Raw genomic sequence first — 24456 nt, forward strand, 5'->3', positions numbered from 1 at the left:
ATAGATTTAATGACTAAAAACCGAGATAACTTATTAAGAACTTATAACCAACACTTCCTAAAATCCGTTCTCTGATCGGCCATCCAAAGCCTACTCATCACAACCTAAAATATCCAGGTGTATATAAATTATGGTGCGATTGCAGTATCCCTTATTTTGGACAAACTAACAAATCTATTGAACAATGTATAGAAGAGCATAAGAGAGACATCTCTTACAAACGATCTCATGCAACTGCATTATCCAGTCATGTTCTTTTTTCAAATAATCCTAATGATGATCAACAAAGCCACTCCGTTTGCTGGGATGGATCAGAAAATATCTTTTGCTGAGATGATGAGTTTGAGAGGAAAATTGTAGAATCAAGGGAAATCCTGCTGAACCCTGTTTACTTACACAACAATTTGAGGTATAACATCCCAGATAGCCATGCTGCAGTTATTCAATATTGGCGTTCACGTGAGCCTGCATGAACACTTGCAATAAACAATGGCACGCCTGTTAGAACAACTTGAAAAAATACGTTTTTGATGTATCAATTATGTGTGTGGCAATTTTTACCTGTAATTTCCAGTTTGTTTAGATACTTCAATGTTTAGTACTATTCTTTTCCTTTAAGAATACCTGAGGAAGGCTGTTATAAGCCGAAACTATCGTATTATTCTTATTAAAATCTTTATAAGTTATCTTGGTTTTTAGTCATTAAATCTATGTTTTTAAAAAATATATATATATATTTATATATATGCCAACCTGGTTAGTTGAGTGGTTAGCGTATCCGCTCTCCAGTGAAGACGCTGCAGGCTCGATTCCCACATACTCATGGATGTTTGTGATTGTCCTCTCCCAATATGTACTGGGTCACCATAGGAGTAATAGACCCACAACTTCCCGCAATGGGAGAGACTTTCACCCTGCTGCGGGTAAAAAAATAGGCTGGTAATATATATAAATGGAAACCCTACAGTTCCTGGAGTGGAGTACATTGGCCCTTAGGTAACGCTTTATTATCCTATAAAGAATAACTGCATAATCACTAAAAAGAAAGATAGTTTTGATAAACTCTGATTATTATTTTTTATTTTAGTGAAATGTGTATCCACACATTTACCTGTATTTATTTATTTTTTCTCTATATACAGAGTGGCCATAATTAAACTTCCCCTATTCAAGGCCTTATATAGCTTGATCTAACAACCTGAATGTCACCAAATTTGGTAGAAAGAGTAATCAGTACATAGCAAGAAGGATTATGTGGAAAAAAAATTTTAGTTTGAAAATTCACTGATGAGGGAAATATAGTGCTGCACATTATAAAAAAAAAAACCATTAACATGTACAGACAAATGAAAAATAAAGGCTGAACTGAAATGTGAAAGATTACCTTTATGTGTTGCACTTATGATAACACAGCAACAAAACATATAATACAATTAGTAAATTAAATTGATATTAAATGTAGAAAAGGTCATTATATGTAAACAGTAATTACGGTATTACAGTTACTGGAACATAATTATTGTCCCAAACCTGTTGCATAACTCGAACACATTGAGTTCATCCATGCGAAAGAGTACCTGGTATAATTTCTGGTACACTACCATTCTTGTGTACCAGACATTGCATCCTGTACACAGCATTCTCAACAGCAGAACATAACATCTGAAGGTTTGTCACAGTCCATGATACATTGTCCTTAAAGGCTGCCAAGTTCTAGATACCACCATGATAGATGTTGCCTTCAGGTAACCTCACAACCAAAAATCGCATGGAGTAATATCAGGGGAGTGAAGTTTGGTCATGCAACTGATAAGAAGTGGCTAATCAATCTCTCTTCTGGGAAGTGATGCTATAGAAGTTACTATACTTCTTGTGCAACATGGAGAGGTGCTCTGTCTTGCATAAAAATGGCTCGTCCTAACATTGTCATTGAAGTTGCAGTGTGATGAAACTGTTAAGCATACCATATTTCCATGTGGTAATGGAACAAGTTACTGGTCCTATCAGAGTGATGTCCTCAAAAAGGAATGGCCGTATTTTAAAATCTACTGTAAAGCCACACCGAAACGCTAATTTTTGTTTAACGTAATGGGAGCTTGTGGAGCATATGGACAAATGTCAGTTGCTTATCATAATCATTGTGTAGCAACTGATCTTGTATGGATAAAATGTAATTGCACAAGACTTTCCATACCATTATTATGGAAACATTTTTTTCCAGTCTTCAGAAACAACAGACATAGTAAAAATTTATGTATCTATGTATCTACAACAAAATATTAGCATATGTGACATATCTATTATTGATAAGACAGAGCTGCTGATATGATGAAAGGAATGAATAATTCTGATGATGATCAGAAATTATTTATATATCCTACTACTGTGTAAAAAGTGGTATACTGTAAAAAAGAAAATTCTTATAAAACTAAGTGAAATATATATAAAACAGAAAAATAAATACACATAACAACTGTATATTTAATACAGTTGTTATGTGTATTTATAATCATACACTTCATAATCCTTTCTTTTAGTGTTACATGGTGATCAGCATTCATTTTTGAAATTATAGATTTTACAACTGTGTTATAACTAATCTTTTTATTATCCCCACGTTTCAATCTTCATATCAAGATCATCATCTGGAGCATACACAAATATACAAGACAAGCTGGGTTACATTACAAACCGTAAGCTAGAGAAACAATGATATGATCACATGTTATTCTAGTGGCAATGACCTCTAGTGAAAAAAAAATTTTTATCAAGCTAGATTTAATTTAAGATAACATGAATAAACATTTTTTCTTATAGATAGCTTTCTTTCAGTAACAATGATGTCCTATTTTTAGTATTACAATTGTTATTTTTGATTTAGGATCCTGGATTTACTACAGTCCTTGTTCTTAGAGAGGAAGGTTCTGTGGGTCGAATACATGCTTTCCATATGTATGGGATTTTTAGACCTTCATTATTGTTCAGATTGGGGTGGTTGATAATGATTTCACAAGCTTCTTTAAATTTGCATTCATACCATGTTTTGGTGTGATGTAGACAACTAGTGCTTTTCCAGTCAATTTTATGTAAGGTGTTCAGAACATGATCAGAAAGGACAGCTTCACCATAATTATTATATTTAATGTGTCGTTTATGTTCTTTTTCTCTGATAGGAATTGTGCGTCCTGTTTCTCCTATATATGGTAGTATGTTGCAGGTGCAATGAATACGGTATACTCCAGGGTGGGCCAGTGTGGGGGGGGGTCTTTGGTTGAGTTGAGTAAGCTTTTTAATTTTGCAGGGGGTTTAAAGGTGGCTTTGAGATTGTATTTTTGTGGTATTCTGTTTATTTTGTCTGATGTCCCCTTTAATGTAGGGAATTGTTATAGTTTTGTTGTAGTCTGGTTTGTCTTTGTTTTTTATTGAGGTCTTGTAGAGGATTTTGTTAATAGTGTTTTGGCTGTACCCATTTTTTTGGAAAATATTGCTGATCACTTTAAATTTGTCTTTCAGTGCCTGTTCACTGGAGCAAATTTTCAGAGCCCTGTTTTTTAAACTATTGATGACACCTAGTTTTTGTGTTGGGTGGTGGTAGGAGTTTATATGTATATATTGGCCGGTATGTGTTTGGTTTTCGGTAAACTGTGAAGGAAAGATTGCCATAAGGAAGACATGTGACAAGTGTATCTAGAAACGGAAGTGTGTTCATTTTTTCAATCTCAATTGCGAACTGTATGCATTTGTGTTATTTGTTTAGATGGCTAAGGAATGTGGCGACCATGGTCGCCAGACGGTAGACACATTCCTTTTTTTTTTTTTTTTTTTTTCACTAGAGGTCATTGCCAGTAGAATAACATGTGATCATATCATTATTTCTCTAGCTTACGGTTTGTAATGTAACCCAGCTTGTCTTGTATATTTCTGTATGCTCTAGATGATAATCTTGATGTGAAGATCAAAACATCAGGATAATAAAAAGAGTTAGTTATAATGTGGTTGTAAAATCCATAATTTCGAAAATGAAAAACACTCCCTTCCCACAGACTACACTGCATGCATGCATGCATGCATACAAGCAAAACAAATTGATTGTAGCCCTAAACATATTAGCTAATTAAGTGCATTTGTCCTAACATGCTCTTTCAAATTTTCAGATCAGAAAATTGAGTATCAATAATTGAGTACCAAAAGCACACAATTCATGTAAAGCAATAAGATGCATATGCGAATATATGTATGAGGGTTGTTTGAAAAGTTTGGTAAAAAAAATAAGTTAAACACATTTTTTTGGAAAAAAAATCACCTTTATTTCTCAACATAGTCTTCATTGAGATCTACCATTTGGTCCAGCGAGTTTCCAATTTTTTCATCCCATCTAAAAAGTAGGATTTGTCAAATTGTGCAAAATAGTCATTGACAGCTTTGATGACATTCTCATTCAAAGAAATTTTTTTTCCCACGCCAAATTTTTAAGTTTGGTAACAAGGAGATGCATGGGGCTAAGGCCGGAGAATACGTGGATGTGGAACCAATTCGAACCTCAGTTCATGCAATTTTTCCATTGCGACGGCCGATGTGTGGAACAGTGCATTGTCTGATGAAAGAGCACTTTTTTGTTTGCCAATCTTGGCCGTTTTTTCTTCAGTTCTTCTTTTAAACAGTCCAACAATGACGCATAATAGGATTATTGTCTTACCCTTTTCCAAATAGTCTATCATGATAATTCCTTGAGAATCACAAAAAACAGTGGTCATCACCTTCCCAGCTGACAAAACAATCTTTGCTGTTTTTGGTGCTCTTTCACTGAGCATTGTCCACTGTTTTGACTTCTGCTTGAACTCAGGTTTGTAATAGTGGATCCAAGTTTCGTCTACAGTCACAAATCGATGCAAAAAATCCTGTGAATTGCAATTAAACATCGCCAAACACTGTATTGAAATGTCTTTTCACATGCATTTTTGATCGACAGTCAACAATCGTGGCACCCATCACACACAACTTTTTCAATTTTTTGCACATGTTTTTATACACCTGTTCAGTTGAGATACCTACAGTCTCAGTAATCTTATGCTCTTTCACTCAGTGGTCTTCCATGGATTTTGTCAATCAGTTCCTTCGTAGTGACCTCAGTCAGGCGTCCGGAGCACTCTTCATCTTCGATGGACTTACAACCACATTTAACCTCATTTATCCAAAAATAAATAGTCTTTAGTGCTGGTGCAGAGTCCCTATGAACTGCATCTTACTCAGCTTTGATCTGCGCAGCTGACCACTTCTTCAAATAAAAATGTTTTTATTACTGCACGAAACTCATTTTTCTTCAGTTTTTTGAAAAATGCGAACACAGTCATTTTACCTGTTTTCCAAATGAGAACTACGCATTGCACGTGGCTAAAATTTTTCCAGGGGTCATGAAAAAGATGATATGTGCTGACATTGGTATGAATGAATGAATTGTGTTGCCGTCTATTGGAAATTTGCCAAACTTTTCAAACAACCCTTGTATATATATGTTTTGAAATCAGTTTGAATTATATTTGAGATATTTGATATCATCAAGACACTTCACAAATGCTAATTTTACAAATAAATTCTACTGAAAAAGTTACAACTAACATGCCATATAAGCATGTGAAAATGTGACCTTCCAACACAGAAGAGGCATACATATGTTAAAGCAAGTTCCCACTGGTGGTTTACTGACATGCAGACACTGCCCAGCACGAACATGTTAAATGAAAAAAAGACTTCCCTCCAGGCTTAGGTATAGTTCAGATGTAACTGATAGTTTCTTTCTTGGATAGTGGACTGGTGATACAGTCCACTACAGGTCTGAATGCAATGCAGTATTAGTTTGTAGCTCTCAGGCAGCCTCCATGGCTAAGTTGCTTTTGTTGATGCTGTTTGGTTGAAAAACTTGGATTTATATCCCCTAGGATATGAATAACTTCCATTGGGGTTTTTCAACTGAAGGTGAGTTAGCCAGGCTCATACGGAGGTAACAAGGTTTTTCATCTAGCAAAACAGACAAAGCAGAAGAAAACATGCAACAGCACACTTGCAGATAGGATTAACGGCCCTATTAGAACATAAGGTTTCAGGGATGCTAGTTTATTTGTCTATTAGAGGCCATTGAGCCTAACTTGCAGTTGAAAATGGGAATGAATGTTCTGCCATACAAATCTTCTTTTTAAACTCAACATTCCACAAAGTTCTTTCATCCAAAAGAGATCACTTAACCTATTGTCTGAACTTCAACTCTGTCCACCATTTTCCCCCAAGTCCTATTGTCTGTTTATCCTTATCAATTTCCTGCAGTCTAATACAATCTGTGTGATACACAGTATGTAACCTTTTCAACCCAATGTGCATAACTTTACATTTTGTAACATTAAATTAACAATAATCATCCTTTGCTCATAATGTCAATTTATTTAAATCATCCTACAGGATATCTACATTACCTTTATCCACTATTGCCCTCTTCAGTTTTGCATCATCAGCAAACAACTGAATATCCCCCTCCCCCTTAAATCTTTGACTATATCATTGATATACAAATTAAAGAGTATTGGCCCTAATACAGAACCCTGAGGTACTCCACTAGTTATCCTCATTGTCCTAGATTCCACTCCACCATATACTACTCTCTCTCACTCTCTGGTGTTTGTCTTTTTGCCACCCCACTATCTATACTACCAGCTTCATATCCATTCCCATTTGCTCCAACTTTTGTAATAGTTTTGCCATATGGTATTCTGTGAAATGCCTTTGCAAAGTCCAGCAGTATCATGGTGTAGCCATTTCCCTTATCTAATTCTGATGCCACTGCATTATAAAATGCAAGTCAATTACTAATAGAACCTGCCTTTTACAAAATCATTGCTACCTACCATAGAATGTTGTATTCCTATTGACCCATTTCTGGATTTTACCTTTAACCAACTTTTCCAATATTTTAACAATCACTCCAGATATATTACATGGTCTGTAATTTTCTACTTCTGTCTTGGAGCCACCTTGATGTAATGGAACTATCTTAGCTTCTTTCCACTCGAACCTTCCCAGAGCTGAGTTGAGCAATTTCATTAGTGTCACTACCAATTCTCTTGCACATTCATGTACCACACAACATGACATGCCATCCAGTCCCACTGCTGTATTCACATTGATATTTTTCAACATGCTAAGTGACTCCTGTTCATCTACCTCAGTTCCCACATCTACAACTGTCAAATCTTCATCTGGATGATACACCTTTGCAAAGTGATAACTCAACAACTGAACTATTTCTTTTGCCTCTGTCACCTTCCTAGCATGAGAATTGTTTAAAGTCACCCTACTATAGTCATTTTTCCTCTTACTTGCCACATAACGAAAATACTTTTGAGTTTACTTTGGCATGCTTAATTAATTTTCTCTCATAATCTGATTTGTCCTTTCTTACCCAAGCTAGTGACCCTTCTTGCTTGCACTTTGTACTGCTCATGAGCATGCTGATTACCTTTTCTTTATATTCCCTCCAAAGTTTTTTGCAGTTCTTGCTTTATATCTCTACTCACCCACTTAATTCCCACTTGGTTTATCCTCCTGACCTCTAGCACAATCAGTGTGATACACAGTGTGTAACCTTTTCAGCCCAACTTTACATTTTGCAACATTAAATTAACAATAATCATCCTTTTGCTCATAATGCCAATTTATTTAATTATGCAGTATGCAGCCTCATACTGCTTCTCTCAAACAATCTCTGACCACTTCCCATGCACTTCTGATGTTTGACATTTAGCAACATTCCACAACAAGACTGCATGGTCACTCTGATTGAGGCAGAGTGTCTGCCTTGATTATGAGTACATCTTCTGATGACATACCTGTTCAGGTAATTATTCCTTAACAACTGTATGAATTCTACTTCCATCTTGTTATGTCCCCTTTCCTTCCTCCAAATTGTGTCCACTCTCCCATAATAATTGCTCGGTCTGCACTTATTGTGCTAAGTTGCCTGTACATGCCATTCCCATCTTCCTGTGGACCCTCCCCTGTCTATAGCAGCAATCAACAATATATTTTGTCCCATTGGCTTTTATATTACACCATATAGCCTCAAATGAACCCTTTCCCCCAGACCTAAAATCCTCTTTATGTTTTAATTTTTTGATAGTGTTCTTCATATATCATCAGCAATATCCCCACCTCCTGTCCTATTCCATCCATTCTCCCTGAAAATACAATACCCTTTCCATTCTCTTCCTCTAACTATACAATTTTCTGTCAACCATGTCTTACTAATGCCTGTAATTTTTGGCCAGGCCTAAGCTGACCAATGCCAAAAACTTTCCTTTATTTCGGGCATTCATGTACTTGCATTTCAACATCTCCTTTTACCATAGTTATCCTTGTGTGATGTCATCACCAACCCATTTGGATTTGAAACCTGTGAAACTGCACCATTATATAAGCATTTCTGTATGCACTAATTTATCCCAGGGGTGCCTGAACTTACATTTAACTGCAACGCCTAATACATCTAGTTTCCCTGACTTTGTACTTCCAACCTTAATCTGAACAACCGTCTTTCCAAACATCATTTAAATGCAGTTCATCAGGCATATACAAGTCCTCTGCCCATGAAATTTATTCCATATGTCTATCAACTGTACACCATTCCTAATGCACAATCTTCTCATTCTCAGTCATCATGACCTTTTTTCTAAATTCACTCCTGTCATACCGAGGCAGATTCACAATCCTTACTTTCTTCTTCTTCTTCTATATCACAAAACATAAATTTATACAAAACAAGCAGTAAATGGGTTTTATTAGTAATACAGTTTCATGCTTTGTTAAAGATATACACTCAGCTCTCACTATACCAAATGGATACTGAGAAGTCCACAGTCCTCCAAGTATAATGCTATGCTAAAAGAAATTTGCCATGGGAATTACATATTATAACAACCCACTTCTGTGATTCCTGTGAGTTTGCGATATTGGATGATCATATATTTCACTTACTTAACTTAGAAAATAACAATACTTAAGTGGTGATTAAAACATTTTATTAATGTCACTTATTTTGAATTATGTTGTTTTCAGGGTTGTGATATGACAGGAGGTATATATCTCAAGATTTCTAACACTGCTGCTTTCCTACAATACTTATTGGTGAGTCTAATTGAATTGGAATCAGGTGTGCAGTTGAATTCAGATAAATTGCTGTGAAAATAGTTACTTTGAAACCGTTCCTTATACTTCTGGTGATTAAGTATAATGTAAATGGTTGCTGCCAGAATTTTAAATATTTAGTTAATGAAAAGACTTCTATTAGAAAGAATTTTAATCAAAGTGAATTCATCAGTATTTTTGTTTGTTTAACCAAATTACAGGTTTTGTTCTGTTTTATATATTTTTATATAAACATATTCTGATTGCTTTCTTTTTTCATATGGTAAAGGAGTTATTGGGTAGTTTTAGAAACATCTAGAGCCCATTTGTATTAGTTGTTTAATATTGAGACTTTAGTATTCCTTTTGCTTATGTAAAAGTGTAAAAACAAATTAAACAATTTTTTTTTTTTAATTTACAGTTATTGTATTTAATGTCATTGCCAGCATTTATTGTTGTGCAGATATTCACAAGAGAATCATTGATTACTGAAATATTCACCCATAGACAATGCTATTAGAAACACCATTGTTTTCTTCTGTATCAACTGCTCTGGACATTATATCTACATATTGTTAATACCATATAAAAAGGATCATAGCATAAATATTCCATAAACATTTTCAAATTCAGAAACAGTAATTGAACATAGATGCTGTTTTGATTCTTACAGATTGCAATGCCTTGAATTCACTGCAAATAGGCAACAAAAACAACATCCTGTGAAATAAGTATCCTGTATGCCTATTTACGGTCTGTATTTGGTTTGGGTATGTTTCACTCTGCACAGGAGATGCCAGTATCAACTTCCCATCACCCCTATCTCTAATGTTTTGTCCATTAAGTTTATGTGCAGGAGCAGAATCGAGGAGGCAGGTGACTAGTGGTGTTCTGTAGGGTTCTGCTTGGACCACTGCTGCTTAATTGATATGTACGTGGGCTGTTTTCAATAAGTAATAAGACTAATTTTACTGTAGCAAAACCACTTATCACAATATTAATTTCTGTGGAATAAAGAAATGTTGCTGTCTGTATTAACAAAAGAGGTTGATAGATGGCACATGCGGGCTGATGTGCCAGAGTGTCACGTGACTAAGCGCAAGCTTGTTTCGGCACCTACAAGGTGCGACCAGTTTTCGAAATGGAAGCATCCTTGGAACAGCGTTATGCAATTAAATTTTGTGTGCGTTTGCAAAAATCGGCATTGGACACTTTTAACATGATACGCGAAGCTTTCCACGATGAAGCAATGTAGAGGGCAAATGTTTTTCGCTGGCATAAAACTTTTAAGGAAGGAAGGCAAAGTGTGGAAGATCTTGAACGTTAGGGAAGACCTTCAACGTCCATCTCAGAGACAATGATCATCACAGCAGCGATTATCATCAAACACGTCAAAAGGAAGCGTCCATCGCTGAGGAATGGCTTCTTACTGCACCACGATAATGCAAGGCCACATATTGCTGGTTGTGTAGTGGACGTTTTGCAGAAGAACAACACAGATATCCTACCATACTCTCCATACAGTCCTGATCTCGCACTGTGCGATTTCTGGCTGTTTCCTCAGCTCAAGAAACCACTAAGAGGCTGCCATTTCGAAAGCAACAAAGCATGTGTAAAAGCTGCAGAGGTGATTTTGAAAGAACTCTCAAAAAACGGACTTTCACATGTGTTTAAGAAGTGGACGCAACGTTGGGACAAATGCATCACGTCTCACGGTAGTTACTTCGAAAAAGACCATGTAAATGATGACGATTAAAGATAATCTGTTTTCTGTATAAATATAGTCTTATTACTTATTGAACAGCCTACGTAAATGATGTAGGAAATAATTTGAAGGGAGATATTCAGTTGTTTGCTGATGATGCAAAGTTGAGTAGGTTAATAGTTAATCAAGGTGATGTAGAGAGCTTGCCGGATGATTTAAATATGCTGGCAGCATGGGCAAAACAAATGGCAGTTTAATGTGAAAAGTGTAATGGTTTGCATTTGGGATACAAAGATTATAAGCTGTGGACCATATTGAGGGAATTGTACTCCAGGATGAAGTCGGGGATTTGAGAATAGTAGTAGTTAGAGAGTTGAAGTTTAGATGGCATATTGCTAAAGTAGTCAGGTAGCTTACAGGTTTACTTTGTTATTGAAGAACACCCTAACAAGCAGAGATAGAAGAGTTGTCCTTCCTCTCTATAAAGCCTTCATGTGACCACACCTGGGATTCTTTGGGATGAGGAAGTGGTGAAGATGATGAGTGGTCTGTGGAATGCTTCCTATGAGGATAGATTGATGGTTTTTGGGTTGCAAAAGTTGGTTGACAGATGAAAAAGGGGAGGCTATGATAGAAATATTTAAGTTACTTAAAGGATTCTATAGGATTGATGGAGAAATGTTTCAGCACTTGGCTAGAGGGGCATAGCAAGAGGTCATCCCTGAAAATTTTGTAAGCATGTGATTAGCAATGGTGTGAGGGATAGATTTTTCACTTGGAGATTGGTGAATGAATGGAACTAGTTGCATGAGTCAGAGTTGTGAGTGCTTTCGGTGTTAACAGCTTGAAGGAGAGGTATGATGGATGTTGTGTTGATAGTTTGAGTCTCCCAAGTGAGTGAGTACTCCATGGAGGTGCCCATGCAATAATAATAATATTGAGTAGGGATTGTCAGGGCTAGATTTTTTGGTAAGACACATATCAAGAAATCATAAAAATTTATCATCATCATCAAATTCCCGACATGTACCCTCAAGAGGTGTACAGGATATGATAGTACTACATGAAAAATCTGCATCATTACTAACTTCCTATCTACAATTTTCCTCCAAATCAGTTTGCTACTTGTCAAGACTCCAACAGATCTTATATTTCTATCATCTAAGGCACTTTGTACCATATCAATCCACCTATATCTTGGTCTTCCTCTGGGTCGTTTTCCTGCCAACCTGGCAGAGAACACTTGTTTTGCTAATCTTTCCTCTCCCATTCTGTTTAAGTGAATGGGAGAGGAAAGATTAGCAAAACAAGTGTTTTTATTAGCTCTGCTAATGCATTCCTGGATGCTGACAATGTCTAGTTCTTTTCTAATATCCTCGTTTTTAATATGATATTTCCATTAATGCCATCTGTTCATGCCTCTAATCTTTCTCAGTACTCTCATATCTGTGGTCTTTGGTCAAGTGTTTTACTTCTTGACCCAGCTCTCCGTAAGTAAAAACTGGTTTCAACACTGTCTTGTATACAGCAAATTTAGTGTTCCGACTAATTTCTCTCTTATCCCATATGAATTTATTCAGCTGATTTCCTACCATACCAGCTTTGTTGACTCTGTTGTCTATTTCCATATTTAATTTACCATCTTCACTAAAAATCATGCCTAAGTAGCTGAAATGTTTTACTTGTTCCACAGGTTCTCCGTTCACAACACAGTTGACATTTTTAATGATTCTACCTATTTTCATTGTCTTTTTATTGCTGACCTTCATGCCATATCTATTACAACAGTTATTCAATTTAGTAAGAGAATCTTGCAAACTTGTAACGGATTTATTTAGAAGAAGTATAACATCATCTTCATAAAGCAAAGAGCTGACATTAACATCTCCAATGCTGATATCATGTTTAATACCACTTTCCTTCATAATGTGATCCATATAGATAATGAATAACAGAGGGGATAATGTACATCCATGTCTCACACCAGATTTAACATTAAACCATCTTCCTATACTTCCTTCAATTCTATCTGCTGACTTACAACTCAAATAAAGACTAAGTATTGCTTGATATAATGCCCCATTGACACTATATAACTGTAGCGTATTGAATAGCTTCTCTCTTGGCACATTGTCATATGCCTTTTCCATATTGAAAAAACTTAAATATACATCTTTGTTATATTCCCATGCTTTCTCAACTATTTGTTGTAAAGTGAAGATCTGATCCTGACAGCCTATACTTGAGAAGAATTGTGGAAGAAAAGCTTGGCGAAGAACAAGCTGGATTCAGGTCAAATAGAGGCTGTCAGGATCAGATCTTCACTTTATCAGATCTTGCCAGGAACACTCAGTAGGGAAATACCTCTGTAATTCTCACATTCAGTTTTATTTCCCTTTTTATATATGGGTACTATTAGAGCTCTACTCCAATCATCAGGAATTAGTCCCTCTGTCCAGGCTTTCTGAACTATGCAGTGCAGCCACTGAAAGACTTTTATACCACCATACTTCAGCATTTCTGGTTGAATATCATCTACTGCTGCTGCCTTTCCACATTTCAAGCCTTTGATGGCTTTTTCTACTTCAAGTATGGATATGTATGCCTGTTGAGTGTTTTTTACCACTGTGCTATCACTGCTTGTTTCATTTAGCAGTCTTTCAAAGTAATTACTCCACACTTCAAGGATATCTTTTTCTCCCATTTTCATGTCACCTTTATCATCTCTAGCTCCTTTTACAGCACTCTTTCCTCCATTCCTAAGCTTCTTCAACAACCTGCAGAATATCTTACTACCTTCTTGATATTTATTTTCTATGTTCTTGCCAAAGTCCTCCCATGACTTTTATTTAGTTAGTTTTACACAGTGTTTACTTTCTTACATTTGTCTCTATGTTCTCGAAGAGCACAAGCAGACTTCTTTGCCAGTAACTTTTGATATGCTTTCTTCTTTTTCTTCACTGCCACTTTAACTTCCTGTGTCCACAATGGAGTTCTGATTTTTCTATCCTTGCACACAACCTCACCACATGCCTCTCTGGCTGAATCGATCAGGGTTTTCTTCAACGCTTGCCACTGAATCTCCAAGGTTTGGTTCCTGTTCTCAAACTCTTTCATTTTTTCTTCAATAATCTTTGTGTATTTTTGTCTACAGTTCACATCTGAGAGCTGCTCAACTTTTATTTGCTTTAAAACTTTCTTGCATGTTATTCTTTTCAATATGAAATTCAATTTTATCCTGCTCAAGACTAAATAGTGATCGCTTCCAATTTCAAATCCTCTGTACACTCTGGTGCCCTGCACCAGGGAGAAAACATCACTATCAACAATAACATAGTCAATGAGAGTTTTCTTATTCCTTGCCTCTTCTCTCCATGTGAATTTGTGCACATTTTTATGTTGGAACATGGTGTTAGTAATAACTAGTCCATGTCCTGAGCAGAAATCCAACAGGTATTTGCCATTATTATTACCTTTGCTCTTTTCTCCAAATTTTCCCTAAATATTTTTGCATGTCTGACAATCATTTCCTCCTCTGCTATTTAGATCCCCAAACAAGAACCAAACTTTTCCTTTTTCACTGTGTCAGTTGCTTTCTCTAAAGCATCAAAAAATTCCTCCACTTGTACCTTAGTAGAACCTTCTGTGGGACCATAGGCACAAATAAGTCTCATTGTCCAATTCTCCATTCTGATATTTGCCCACATTATCATCATGAACTGTTATTCATCATCTGTATGAGTCACTAATATTTATACAGGCAAGTAACATTAATTCTAATATCAAAATTAGAGTTATTAAACTTTGGCACGTTATGCATGTGATGTTATATTTCTAAATCTGCTCCATCTTCAACACTCTAACTAAACTGAATAACTATTGAATGAAATTATGCAGATAAGAGAAAATGAGTTAGAATGCCAAACTATCAGTATAAAAAACGATTTTAACCTTGTAGATCTGAGAGTTTAATTAGAAATAAAGAAGCTAATCAAAGTATAGAAACTGATATGAGAGTTCTAAGGAGGATTAGGGAAATGAACTGATGACATCATTAGAAGAATCATTTTAGAAATGAAAATATTAGAAAAGTAATCAGCACCATTAGCATTCAGAAATGCCAGCAGAACTAATCTGAGGCTGTTTATTGTGCATTGGTGATATGTTACCAGCAATCTGACTTGTTAGTGTTGTGTGCCATTGTGTTTGTAGGTGTGTTGACTTTAGTACTTACAGAAACAGCAGAAAACTGATGCAAAGAAAATAAAAACATTCAACGTAGAGAACACAAAAAGGAAGTTTCTAGGAATTAACCATTAAAAGTAAGATTTGTTGATACAATAATTTTGCATTTGGAGGTTGCACTAAAGATCAAAGCTAGGTAACAGAGGAGACCTCAACTTAGATCTTTAAGGAATGCAAAGAACTGACCTTGGCTTCTGAACCCAATGCCCATTCCTCACCTACTTGTGGTGCACCTAATTACTTGATATCTACTAGGATACTAAACAAATAAGGATGGGCTAACAAGTTTGGATTGAGCTGACAAATTGTCTTTTCTATTGGCTTAAGCAAAAAGAAAAATGATGGTATAAAATGATAGAATGTTATCCAATGTTACTCGGTTAAACAAAGTTCCCACTATTTTCTTCTGGGAACCAGAGTGAATATTGAAAGGTCAACTGCTGGAACATACTCAAATTCAACATCAGCAGAATTGAAGATGGGCATGGTGTAAGAAGGTTTCTTTTTGGACAGAGGGTGTGTATATATATATATATATATATATATATATATATATATATATATATATATATATATATATATATCATTTCCACACACACTGCAAGGCCATTTAGCAAATAAATGCTGTGTGAGATCAAGAGCAAAGTAATATGTTTGTATACTACTTGAAGAGTCGGAAGGTCTTTGGTAAAGAATGAATGGAGACTTTCACAGAACTAAGTGAAAGGTGAATGGGAAGCTGGTTTGGTCAGTAAGCAGTTCAGCTGAAAAGGATGTTTGACAGCTGTTGTGTATATTGTAGGCTTAGCAGAAGGCATGATGAGATGCTAGTTCTGCCAAACTGTGCCCACAGAAATATCTGAGAAGTGACATAATGTGGAAACTGATCATCTGTGAATTAGTGGCTGAAGAGAGCATGAGAGGGGTGCATAAGGGTCAAAACTATATAACTGAGAGGAGACCTCCACATAGCCTTTAAATGAATGCGGAGAACCGACCAAAGCTTCTGACCTAATGTCCAATCTTCACCTTCTCATGGTGCACCCTGTTGAATATCTACTGGATACTGAACGAACGAGGATGGACTGGCAGTTTGGGATTTAGCCGACCAAATTGTATTCTTATTGGCTTAAACCAATATAGAAAATGATGGTTCAACATTTTATGCCGACTGGGGCATCACCTGGTTAAACAAGGCCCCTGTTGTTTTCACCAGGGAATCAGGGTGAACAGCGAAAAGCCAGTTACTGGAACAAATCTGAAAGCACACCCCAACTCAACATCACCAGAGTTAAAGATTGGTACTATCAACATAAGAAGCCTGAATAGCAAAGAAATGGAGCTACCATGGAATTAGATAAGTACCAGATCGACATAATAGGGATGACTGAAACAAAAAAAAGACAAAAACTGGTGAGATCTTTCTGAGCAATAAATACAAAAATGTTTTATTCAGGCTATGAAAATCAAGGAAAAGAAGGAGTAGCCATAGTATTCAGCACAAAATACGAGGCTAATCTTCTTGAATGGCATACAATCTCAAGTAGAGTGATGTGGGCAAATATCAGAATGGGGAATTGGACAATGAGACTTATTTGTGCCTATGGTCCCACAGAAGGTTCTACTAAGGTAGAAATGGAGGAATTTTTTTGATGCATTAGAAAAAGCAACTGACACAATGAAAAAGAAAAAGTTTGGTCCTTGTTGGGGATCTAAACAGCAGAGTAGGAAATGATTGTCAGACAGGGGGTGCTTAAGGGTCAAAGCTGTATAACTGAGAGGAGACCTCCACATAGCCTTTAAAGGAATGCGGAGAACCGACCAGGGCTGCTGACCTAATGTCCAATCCTCACCTTCTCGTGGTGCACCCTGTTGGGTATCTACTTTGATACTGAACGAACGAGGATGGGCTGGCAATTTGGGATTTAGCCGACCAAATTGTATTCTTATTGGTTAAACCAAAATAAAAAAATGATGGTACAACATGACAAAATTTCATGCCGGCTGGGGCGTCGCCCGGTTAAACAAGGCCCCCGTTGTTTTCGCCAGGGAACCAGGGCGAACAGCGAAAAGTCAGCTACTGGAACAAATCTGAAAACAAACCCCAACTCAACATCACCAGAGTTAAAGATCGGTACTATCAACGTAAGAAGCCTGAATGGCAAAGAAATGGAGCTAGCTGAGGAATTAGATAAGTACCAGATCGACATAATAGGGGTGACTGAAACAAAAAAGACCAAAACTGGTGAGATCTTTCTGAGCAATAAATACAAAATGTTATATTCAGGCAATGACAATCAAGGAAAAGAAGGAGTAGCCATAGTATTCAACACAAAATACGAGGCTAATCTTCTTGAATGGCAGTCAGTCTCAAGTAGAGTAATGTGGGCAAATATGAGAATGGGGAACTGGACAATGAGACTTATTTGTGCCTATGGTCCCACAGAAGGTTCTACTAAGGTAGAAGTGGAGGAATTTTTTGAGGCTTTAGAAAAAGCAACTGACACAATGAAAAAGGAAAAGTTGGTCCTTGTTGGGGATCTAAATAGTAGAGTAGGAAATGATTGTGAGACATACAAAAATATTTTGGGAAAATTTGGAGAAAAGAGCAAAGCTAATAATAATGGCAAATATCTGTTGGATTTCTGCTCAGGACATGGACTGGTTATTACTAACACCATGTTCCAACATAAAAATGTGCACAAATTCACATGGAGAGAAGAGGCTAGGAATAAGAAAACTCTCATTGACTATGTTATTGTTGATAGTGATGTTTTCTCCCTGGTGCAGGACACCAGAGTGTACAGAGGATTTGAAATTGGAAGTGATCACTATTTAGTCTTGAGCAGGATAAAATTGAATTTCATATTGAAAAGAATAACATGTAAGAAAGTCTTAAAGCGAATAAAAGTTGAGCAGCTCTCAGATGTGAACTGTAGACTAAAATACAGAAATATTATTGAAAAGAAAATGAAAGAGTTTGAGAACAGGAATCAAACCTTGGAGATTCAGTGGCAAACTCTGAAGGAAACATTGATTGATTCTGCCAGAGAGGCATGTGGTGAGGTTGTGTGCAAGGATAAAAAAATCAGAACCTCCTGGTGGACACAGGAAGTTAAAGAGGCAGTGAAGGAAAAGAAGAAAGCATATCAAAAGTTCCTGGCAAATAAGTCAGCTTTTACTCTTACAGAATACAGAGACAAATGTAAGAAAGCTAAACAGTGTGTAAAACTAGCTAAACAAAAGTCATGGGAGGACTTTGGCAAGAATATAGAAAATAAATATCAAGAAGGTGGCAAAATATTCTGGAGGTTGTTGAAGAAGCTTAGGAATGGAGGAAAGAGTGCTGTAAAAGGAATTAGAGATGATAAAGGTGACATGAAAACAGGAGGAAAAGATATCCTTGAAGTATGGAGTAATTACTTTGAAAAACTGCTAAATGAAACAAGCGGTGATGACAGCACAGTGATAAAAAACACTGACCAGGCATGCAGTCAGGAATACATATCCATACTTGAAGTAGAAAAAGCCATCAAAGGCTTGAAATGTGGAAAGGTAGCAGGGGTAGATGATATTCGACCAGAAATGCTGAAGTATGGTGGTATAAGAGTCTTACAGTGGCTGCACTGCATAGTTCAGAAAGCCTGGACAGAGGGACAAATTCCCGATGATTGGAGTAGAGCTCTCATAGTACCCATATATAAAAAGGGAAATAAAACTGAATGTGAGAATTACAGAGGTATTTCCCTACTGAGTGTTCCTGGCAAGATCTATGCAAGTATACTTGAGAAACGGTTGAGAAGAATTGTGGAAGAAAAGCTTGGTGAAGAACAAGCTGGATTCAGGCCAAATAGAGGCTGTCAGGATCAGATATTCACTTTACGACAAATAGTCGAGAAAGCATGGGAATATAACAAAGATCTGTATTTAAGTTTTGTCGATTTGGAAAAGGCATATGACAAGGTGCCAAGAGAGAAGCTATTCAATACGCTGCAGTTATATGGTGTCAATGGGGCATTATATCAAGCAATACTTAGTCTTTATTTGAGTTGTGAGTCAGCAGTTAGAATTGAAGGAAGTATGGGAAGATGGTTTAATGTTAAATCTGGTGTGAGACAAGGATGTACATTATCCCCTCTGTTATTCATTATCTATATGGATCACATTATGAAGGAATGTGGTATTAAACCTGATATCAAAATTGGAGATGTTAATGTCAGCTCTTTGCTTTATGCGGATGATGTTATACTTCTAAATAAATCCGCTACAAGTCTGCAAGATTCTCTGACTAAATTGAATAGCTGTTGTAATAGATATGGTATGAAGGTCAGCAATAAAAAGACAAAGACAATGAAAATAGGCAGAATCATTGAAAATGTCAACTGTGTTGTGAATGGAGAACCTGTGGAACAAGTAAAACATTTCAGCTACTTAGGCACAATTTTTACTGAAGATGGTAAACTAAATATAGAAATAGACAACAGAATCAGCAAAGCTGGTATCGTGGGAAGTCAATTGAATAAATTCATATGGAATAAGAAAGAAATTAGTCGGAACACTAAATTAGCTGTATACAAGACTGTGTTCAAACCAATTTTAACTTATGGATCTGAGAGCTGGGTCAGAAGTAAAACACTTGACCAAAGACTAGAGACCGCAGATATGAGAGTCCTGAGAAAGATTAGAGGCATGAACAGATGGCATCAATGGCAATATCATATTAAAAATGAGGATATTAGGAAAGAACTTGACATTGTCAGCATCCAGGAATGCGTTAGCAGAGCTAATCTCAGATGGTATGGTCACTTAAATAGAATGGGAGAGGAAAGATTAGCAAAACAAGTGTTCTCTGCCAGGTTGGCAGGAAAACGACCCAGAGGAAGACCAAGATATAGGTGGATTGATACGGTACAAAGTGCCTTAGACGATAGAAATATAAGATCTGATAATGTTGGAGTCTTGACAAGTGCCAGACTGATTTGGAGGAAAATTGTAGATAGGAAGTTAGTAATGATGTAATTTTTTCATGTAGTACTGTCATATCCTGTACACCCCTTGAGGGTACATGGCAGGAATTTGATGATGATGATGATGATGATGACAAAAATATTTTGGGAAAATTTGGAGAAAAAAGCAAAGCTAATATTAAAGGAAAATACCTGTTGGATTTCTGCTCAGGATATGGACTGGTTATTACTAACTCAATGTTCCAAAATAAAAATGTGCACAAATTCACATGGAGAGAAGAGGCAAGGAATAAAAAAATCTCATTGACTATGTTATTATTGATAGTGATGTTTTCTCCCTGGTGCAGGACACCAGAGTGTACAGAGGATTTGAAATTGGAAGCGATCACTATTTAGTCTTGAGCAGGATAAAATTGAATTTCATATTGAAAATAAAGTTTTAAAGCAAATAAAAGTTGAGCAGCTCTCAGATGTGAACTGTAGACTAAAATACACAAAGATTATTGAAGAAAAAAATGAAAGAGTCTGAGAACAGGAACGAAACCTTGGAGATTCAGTGGCAAGCCTTGAAGAAAACCCTGATTGATTCAGCCAGAGAGGCATGTGATGAAGTTGTGTGCAAGGATAGAAAAATCAGAACTCTATGGTGGACACAGGAAGTTAAAGAGGCAGTGAAGGAAAAGAAGAAAGCATATCATAAGTTACTGGCAAATAAGTCTGCTTGTGCTCTTTGAGAATACAGAGACAAATGTAAGAAAGCTAAACACTGTGTAAAACTAGCTAAACAAAAGTCATGGGAGGACTTTGGCAAGAACATAGAAAATAAATATCAAGACGGTGGTAAGATATTCTGGAGGTTGTTGAAGAAGCAAAACGACCCAGAGGAAGACCAAGATATAGGTGGATTGATATGGTACAAAGTGCCTTAGATGATAGAAATATAAGATCTGATAACATTGGAGTCTTGACAAGTAGCAGACTGAGTTGGAGGAAAATTGTAGATAGGAAGTTAGTAATGATGTAAATTTTTCATGCAGTACTATGATATCCTGTACACCCTTTGAGGGTGCATGTCAGGAATTTGATGATAATTATGATGAGAGCATGAGAAAAGGATTGTTAATTCACTTGAGTCTCTCTCTCTTCTGAATGGCATCAAGAGTTTTTAGAGAAGTTTTAGGTGCACCACTCAAAATATGAAAGTATTGTAGGATTGGGCAGATTTTTCTAGAATTTGTATAGGGTAAGGCTCTGGTCAGATGAAAAGCGGAGTCTTAATTGAAAAAGAATGTATGCTGATTTGTACATAACAGTATTTTGATAGTAGTGATGATCAAGTTTTTTGGAACCCGAAGATGATGTATATGATTATGCCAGGAAAGGCTAAGACTGAGTCATTCTAAGAGGCAAAGTCTGGTCTTGACTGGTAAGTTGAGTAGTATCACAGATAAGGAGAAAACTAAGTGTAGTGTAAGTGTAGGGAATTAATTCAGAACAGGTGATGGTTCAGTAGCACATCTCTTAAGAATAATTGGTGGGATATCATCAGTCAGAAGTCTTTGTTGGTATCTAGAGTATTCAAGATTCTTCTGATGTTCCAAGTAAACAAAGTGATTTGCCCTGGTCATCATTGCAGGAGTTATATTAGAAGAATGATGTTAGGAAGTCATCTTCATCTTTAGGTGGATGTTGCAATACTAAAATCTGGTTTAGAGAAAGAAATGAGATCACAGATGAACAGAAGGTGCAGCTGGTGAGTTTTCCTGTTTAATGATAGTTTTGTATGTGTTGTGCTTCAGTGTAAGCTGTAAATGAAGATAGTTTCTCTAGCCACTTAAGCAGTCTTATATTTTCTTACATTCCTCTGGACTCTATTTAAAATCCATGATAACAGAGTAATGAATGAATTTCTTCATTCCAACATGAATAATGACTGTAAAAAGATCACGAGTATCTGTATCAGGAGAACAGAAACAGAACAGATGGTGGCAGTATCATATTAATTTAAAAAAAAAGAAGATATTAGGAAGGACCTTTACATTGCTATCATGAACAAGATCTGTGTGAATTGATGCAGTTAGAGGTTTCTAGAAGACCAGAATATAAGACTTGGCATTATTGGAGTCCTGACGGATTACAAATTAATTTGAAGGATAATTTGTTGATGGAAATTAATAATAATAATGTAAACATTGTATAATACAATGGTAGTATCCTGTATGCTCAATTAGGGTACATATCAGTATTTTGATAGTGATCATGATGATAATTTACAAAGATTAAGGAGAAAATTCTTTCTTTATAGATTTGTAGTTTCATATGTAGATGTTAAATTGATAGCCTTACAGTGTTATTGAAGTTTAAATAGCAATTAAAGAGAACAGAAGTCAAATGCTCCTGTAATCATTTCATAAGAAGCTTCATTCAAAAGAAACTAATTTTGTTGCGTAAGCTGCTATGGAGAACATTCTAGGAATGTTTTCCAGTATTTTTCCTCTAAAAAATAAAATAAAATCACCTAGAAACTATTTTCTCGACTAGTTTCATGAAAATTCTTTCATTTCACTTCATCACTATAATTACATGAATAAACTAAAAAAAAAGAACTAGAAAACGAGATTAATAACAGTTAACAACTCTAGCAAAAATATTTGAAGATGATTACACAATGGAAAGCATGCATTCACTATTATGCTAGCTGTTTGGTCATTGGTTGCTGTATACGTATACTACTTCCAGATATGGATGTGTCATTATGGATTAATGAAGACCAAACTTGATGCATTTTTGTTTGTTTCCATGCTACTTAATGTTTTGTTTCTAGTGTTATGCTGCAAGTCCTGATTTCTCTTCATTTATTCTCGGTGTCTTTGAACTGTTCCGATCAGCATACTTGTCTGTCCTATGTAGTAAACCACAAATACAACTAATCTAAAACAAGAGTTGATTTTACATTAAGTTTGGTTTTCATTAATTCATCGTGACATATTCATATCTGCCAGTCCTGATTTCTCTTCATTTATTCTCGGTGTCTTTGAACTGTTCCGATCAGCATACGTGTCTGTCCTATGTAGTAAACCACAAATACAACTAATCTAAAACAAGAGTTGATTTTACATTAAGTTTGGTTTTCATTAATTCATCGTGACATATTCATATCTACCAGTCATAAACAGCAACCCACGAACCAGCAGTCAGCATAATAGTGAATGCATGCTTTCCATTGTTTAATCTTGTTCAAATTACTAGCGTTGTTAACTGTTATTACTTGTTTTCTAGTTTTTTATTCATGTACCTATCCTGATTGAAGTGAAACAAAACTAGTTTCTCAACTGGTTCACCAAACTAGTTGAGAAAATAAAAAGTAGTTTCCATGTACTTTTTTGTTGAAAAATGCTGGAAAATATATTCCTATAAAGAAACAAATTCTTTATTTAGAAAAACTGATTTTACTAACAGTCTTTTATTCTAAATGTTCATCCTGTGTTGCTTATTTAGAGTTTTCTATCAAATTATTCTCTCAGCACATGGTATAATAAAATGTCTAATGAAGATTTTACTTGTCTTTGTATATTTGTACTTTCTTTCTGTACTGGATGAAAATATTTGATGCTCATATGTTCAGCAAAAAAACTCGAGGAAATATCTGAAGAAGTGAAGTTTTGGAAAAACTTATGTTTGATTAATGATTGCTGTTTTACTCGTTACTTTGTATTCTTCTAGTGAATTTTTTTCAATAAATAAGAATTTTTTACATTCCTTATTCTTTTCAGATAGGAGGTTGTGGAAATTGCACTTGCCTGAGCTATTTATTACTATATTATAGAGCTTCCATAGCTTAAGCGGTATTGACATTATCCTTTGGTTGGTAAAACCTACTTTTGAATCCTGTCTAGGATATGTGTAGAATCTTCAAAGACTTTTCAGTTGAAGGTGAGTCAGCTGGTCAGATATGGAGATGACTTTTTTTCCCCCTCTTGAAGCTTGGGTTTTGCATGCTGCAAAAACAGCCAAATGTCCTATGAAAACACATGCAATTCACAGACGATACACTGTTCTCAGTCTTAGTTTTGCACATTTCCAAAACAACAACAATACTTCTTTCCTCCATTTCTTTTTCGTTACCCTCCAGAATATTTATATTTGCCTCTTTCTTAATATTTCTCATCTGTATTCTTTCAAATGTCTTCCTTTGATTTTTAACTGCACATAAATTTGTTTCTTTGTACTTTCTCTGTATTTACTGGGCATCTTCAGACTTCCTGGTTTTCTTCTTCTTCTAGGACATCCTCTAGTTTCTTGAGTCCACTCTGAAGTTTTTATTTTTCTCTTCTTGCACAGTCAACATGTTCAAAGTGTTAATTTTAGCTT

General features: G+C 35.9%; 1 protein-coding gene across 4 annotated transcripts in view; it reads left to right on the forward strand.

Moving 5' to 3' along the window:
• Tfb4 (transcription factor B4) overlaps nt 1-24456 on the forward strand; it is a 171705-nt gene that overhangs the window by 121342 nt on the left and 25907 nt on the right. For all 4 annotated transcript variants that reach the window (XM_090413539.1, XM_090413538.1, XM_090413536.1 and 1 more), the window contains exon 9: nt 9100-9168. In XM_090413539.1, coding sequence (XP_090269665.1) covers nt 9100-9168 — 69 coding nt within the window. The remainder of the gene's footprint in view (nt 1-9099; nt 9169-24456) is intronic.

This window comes from Typopeltis vanoorti, chromosome 24, assembly GCF_054136105.1.
Source record: "Typopeltis vanoorti isolate ZY-2024b chromosome 24, IOZ_Tvanoo_1.0, whole genome shotgun sequence".
In the NCBI taxonomy this organism is placed as follows: Eukaryota; Metazoa; Arthropoda; class Arachnida; order Uropygi; family Thelyphonidae; genus Typopeltis; species Typopeltis vanoorti.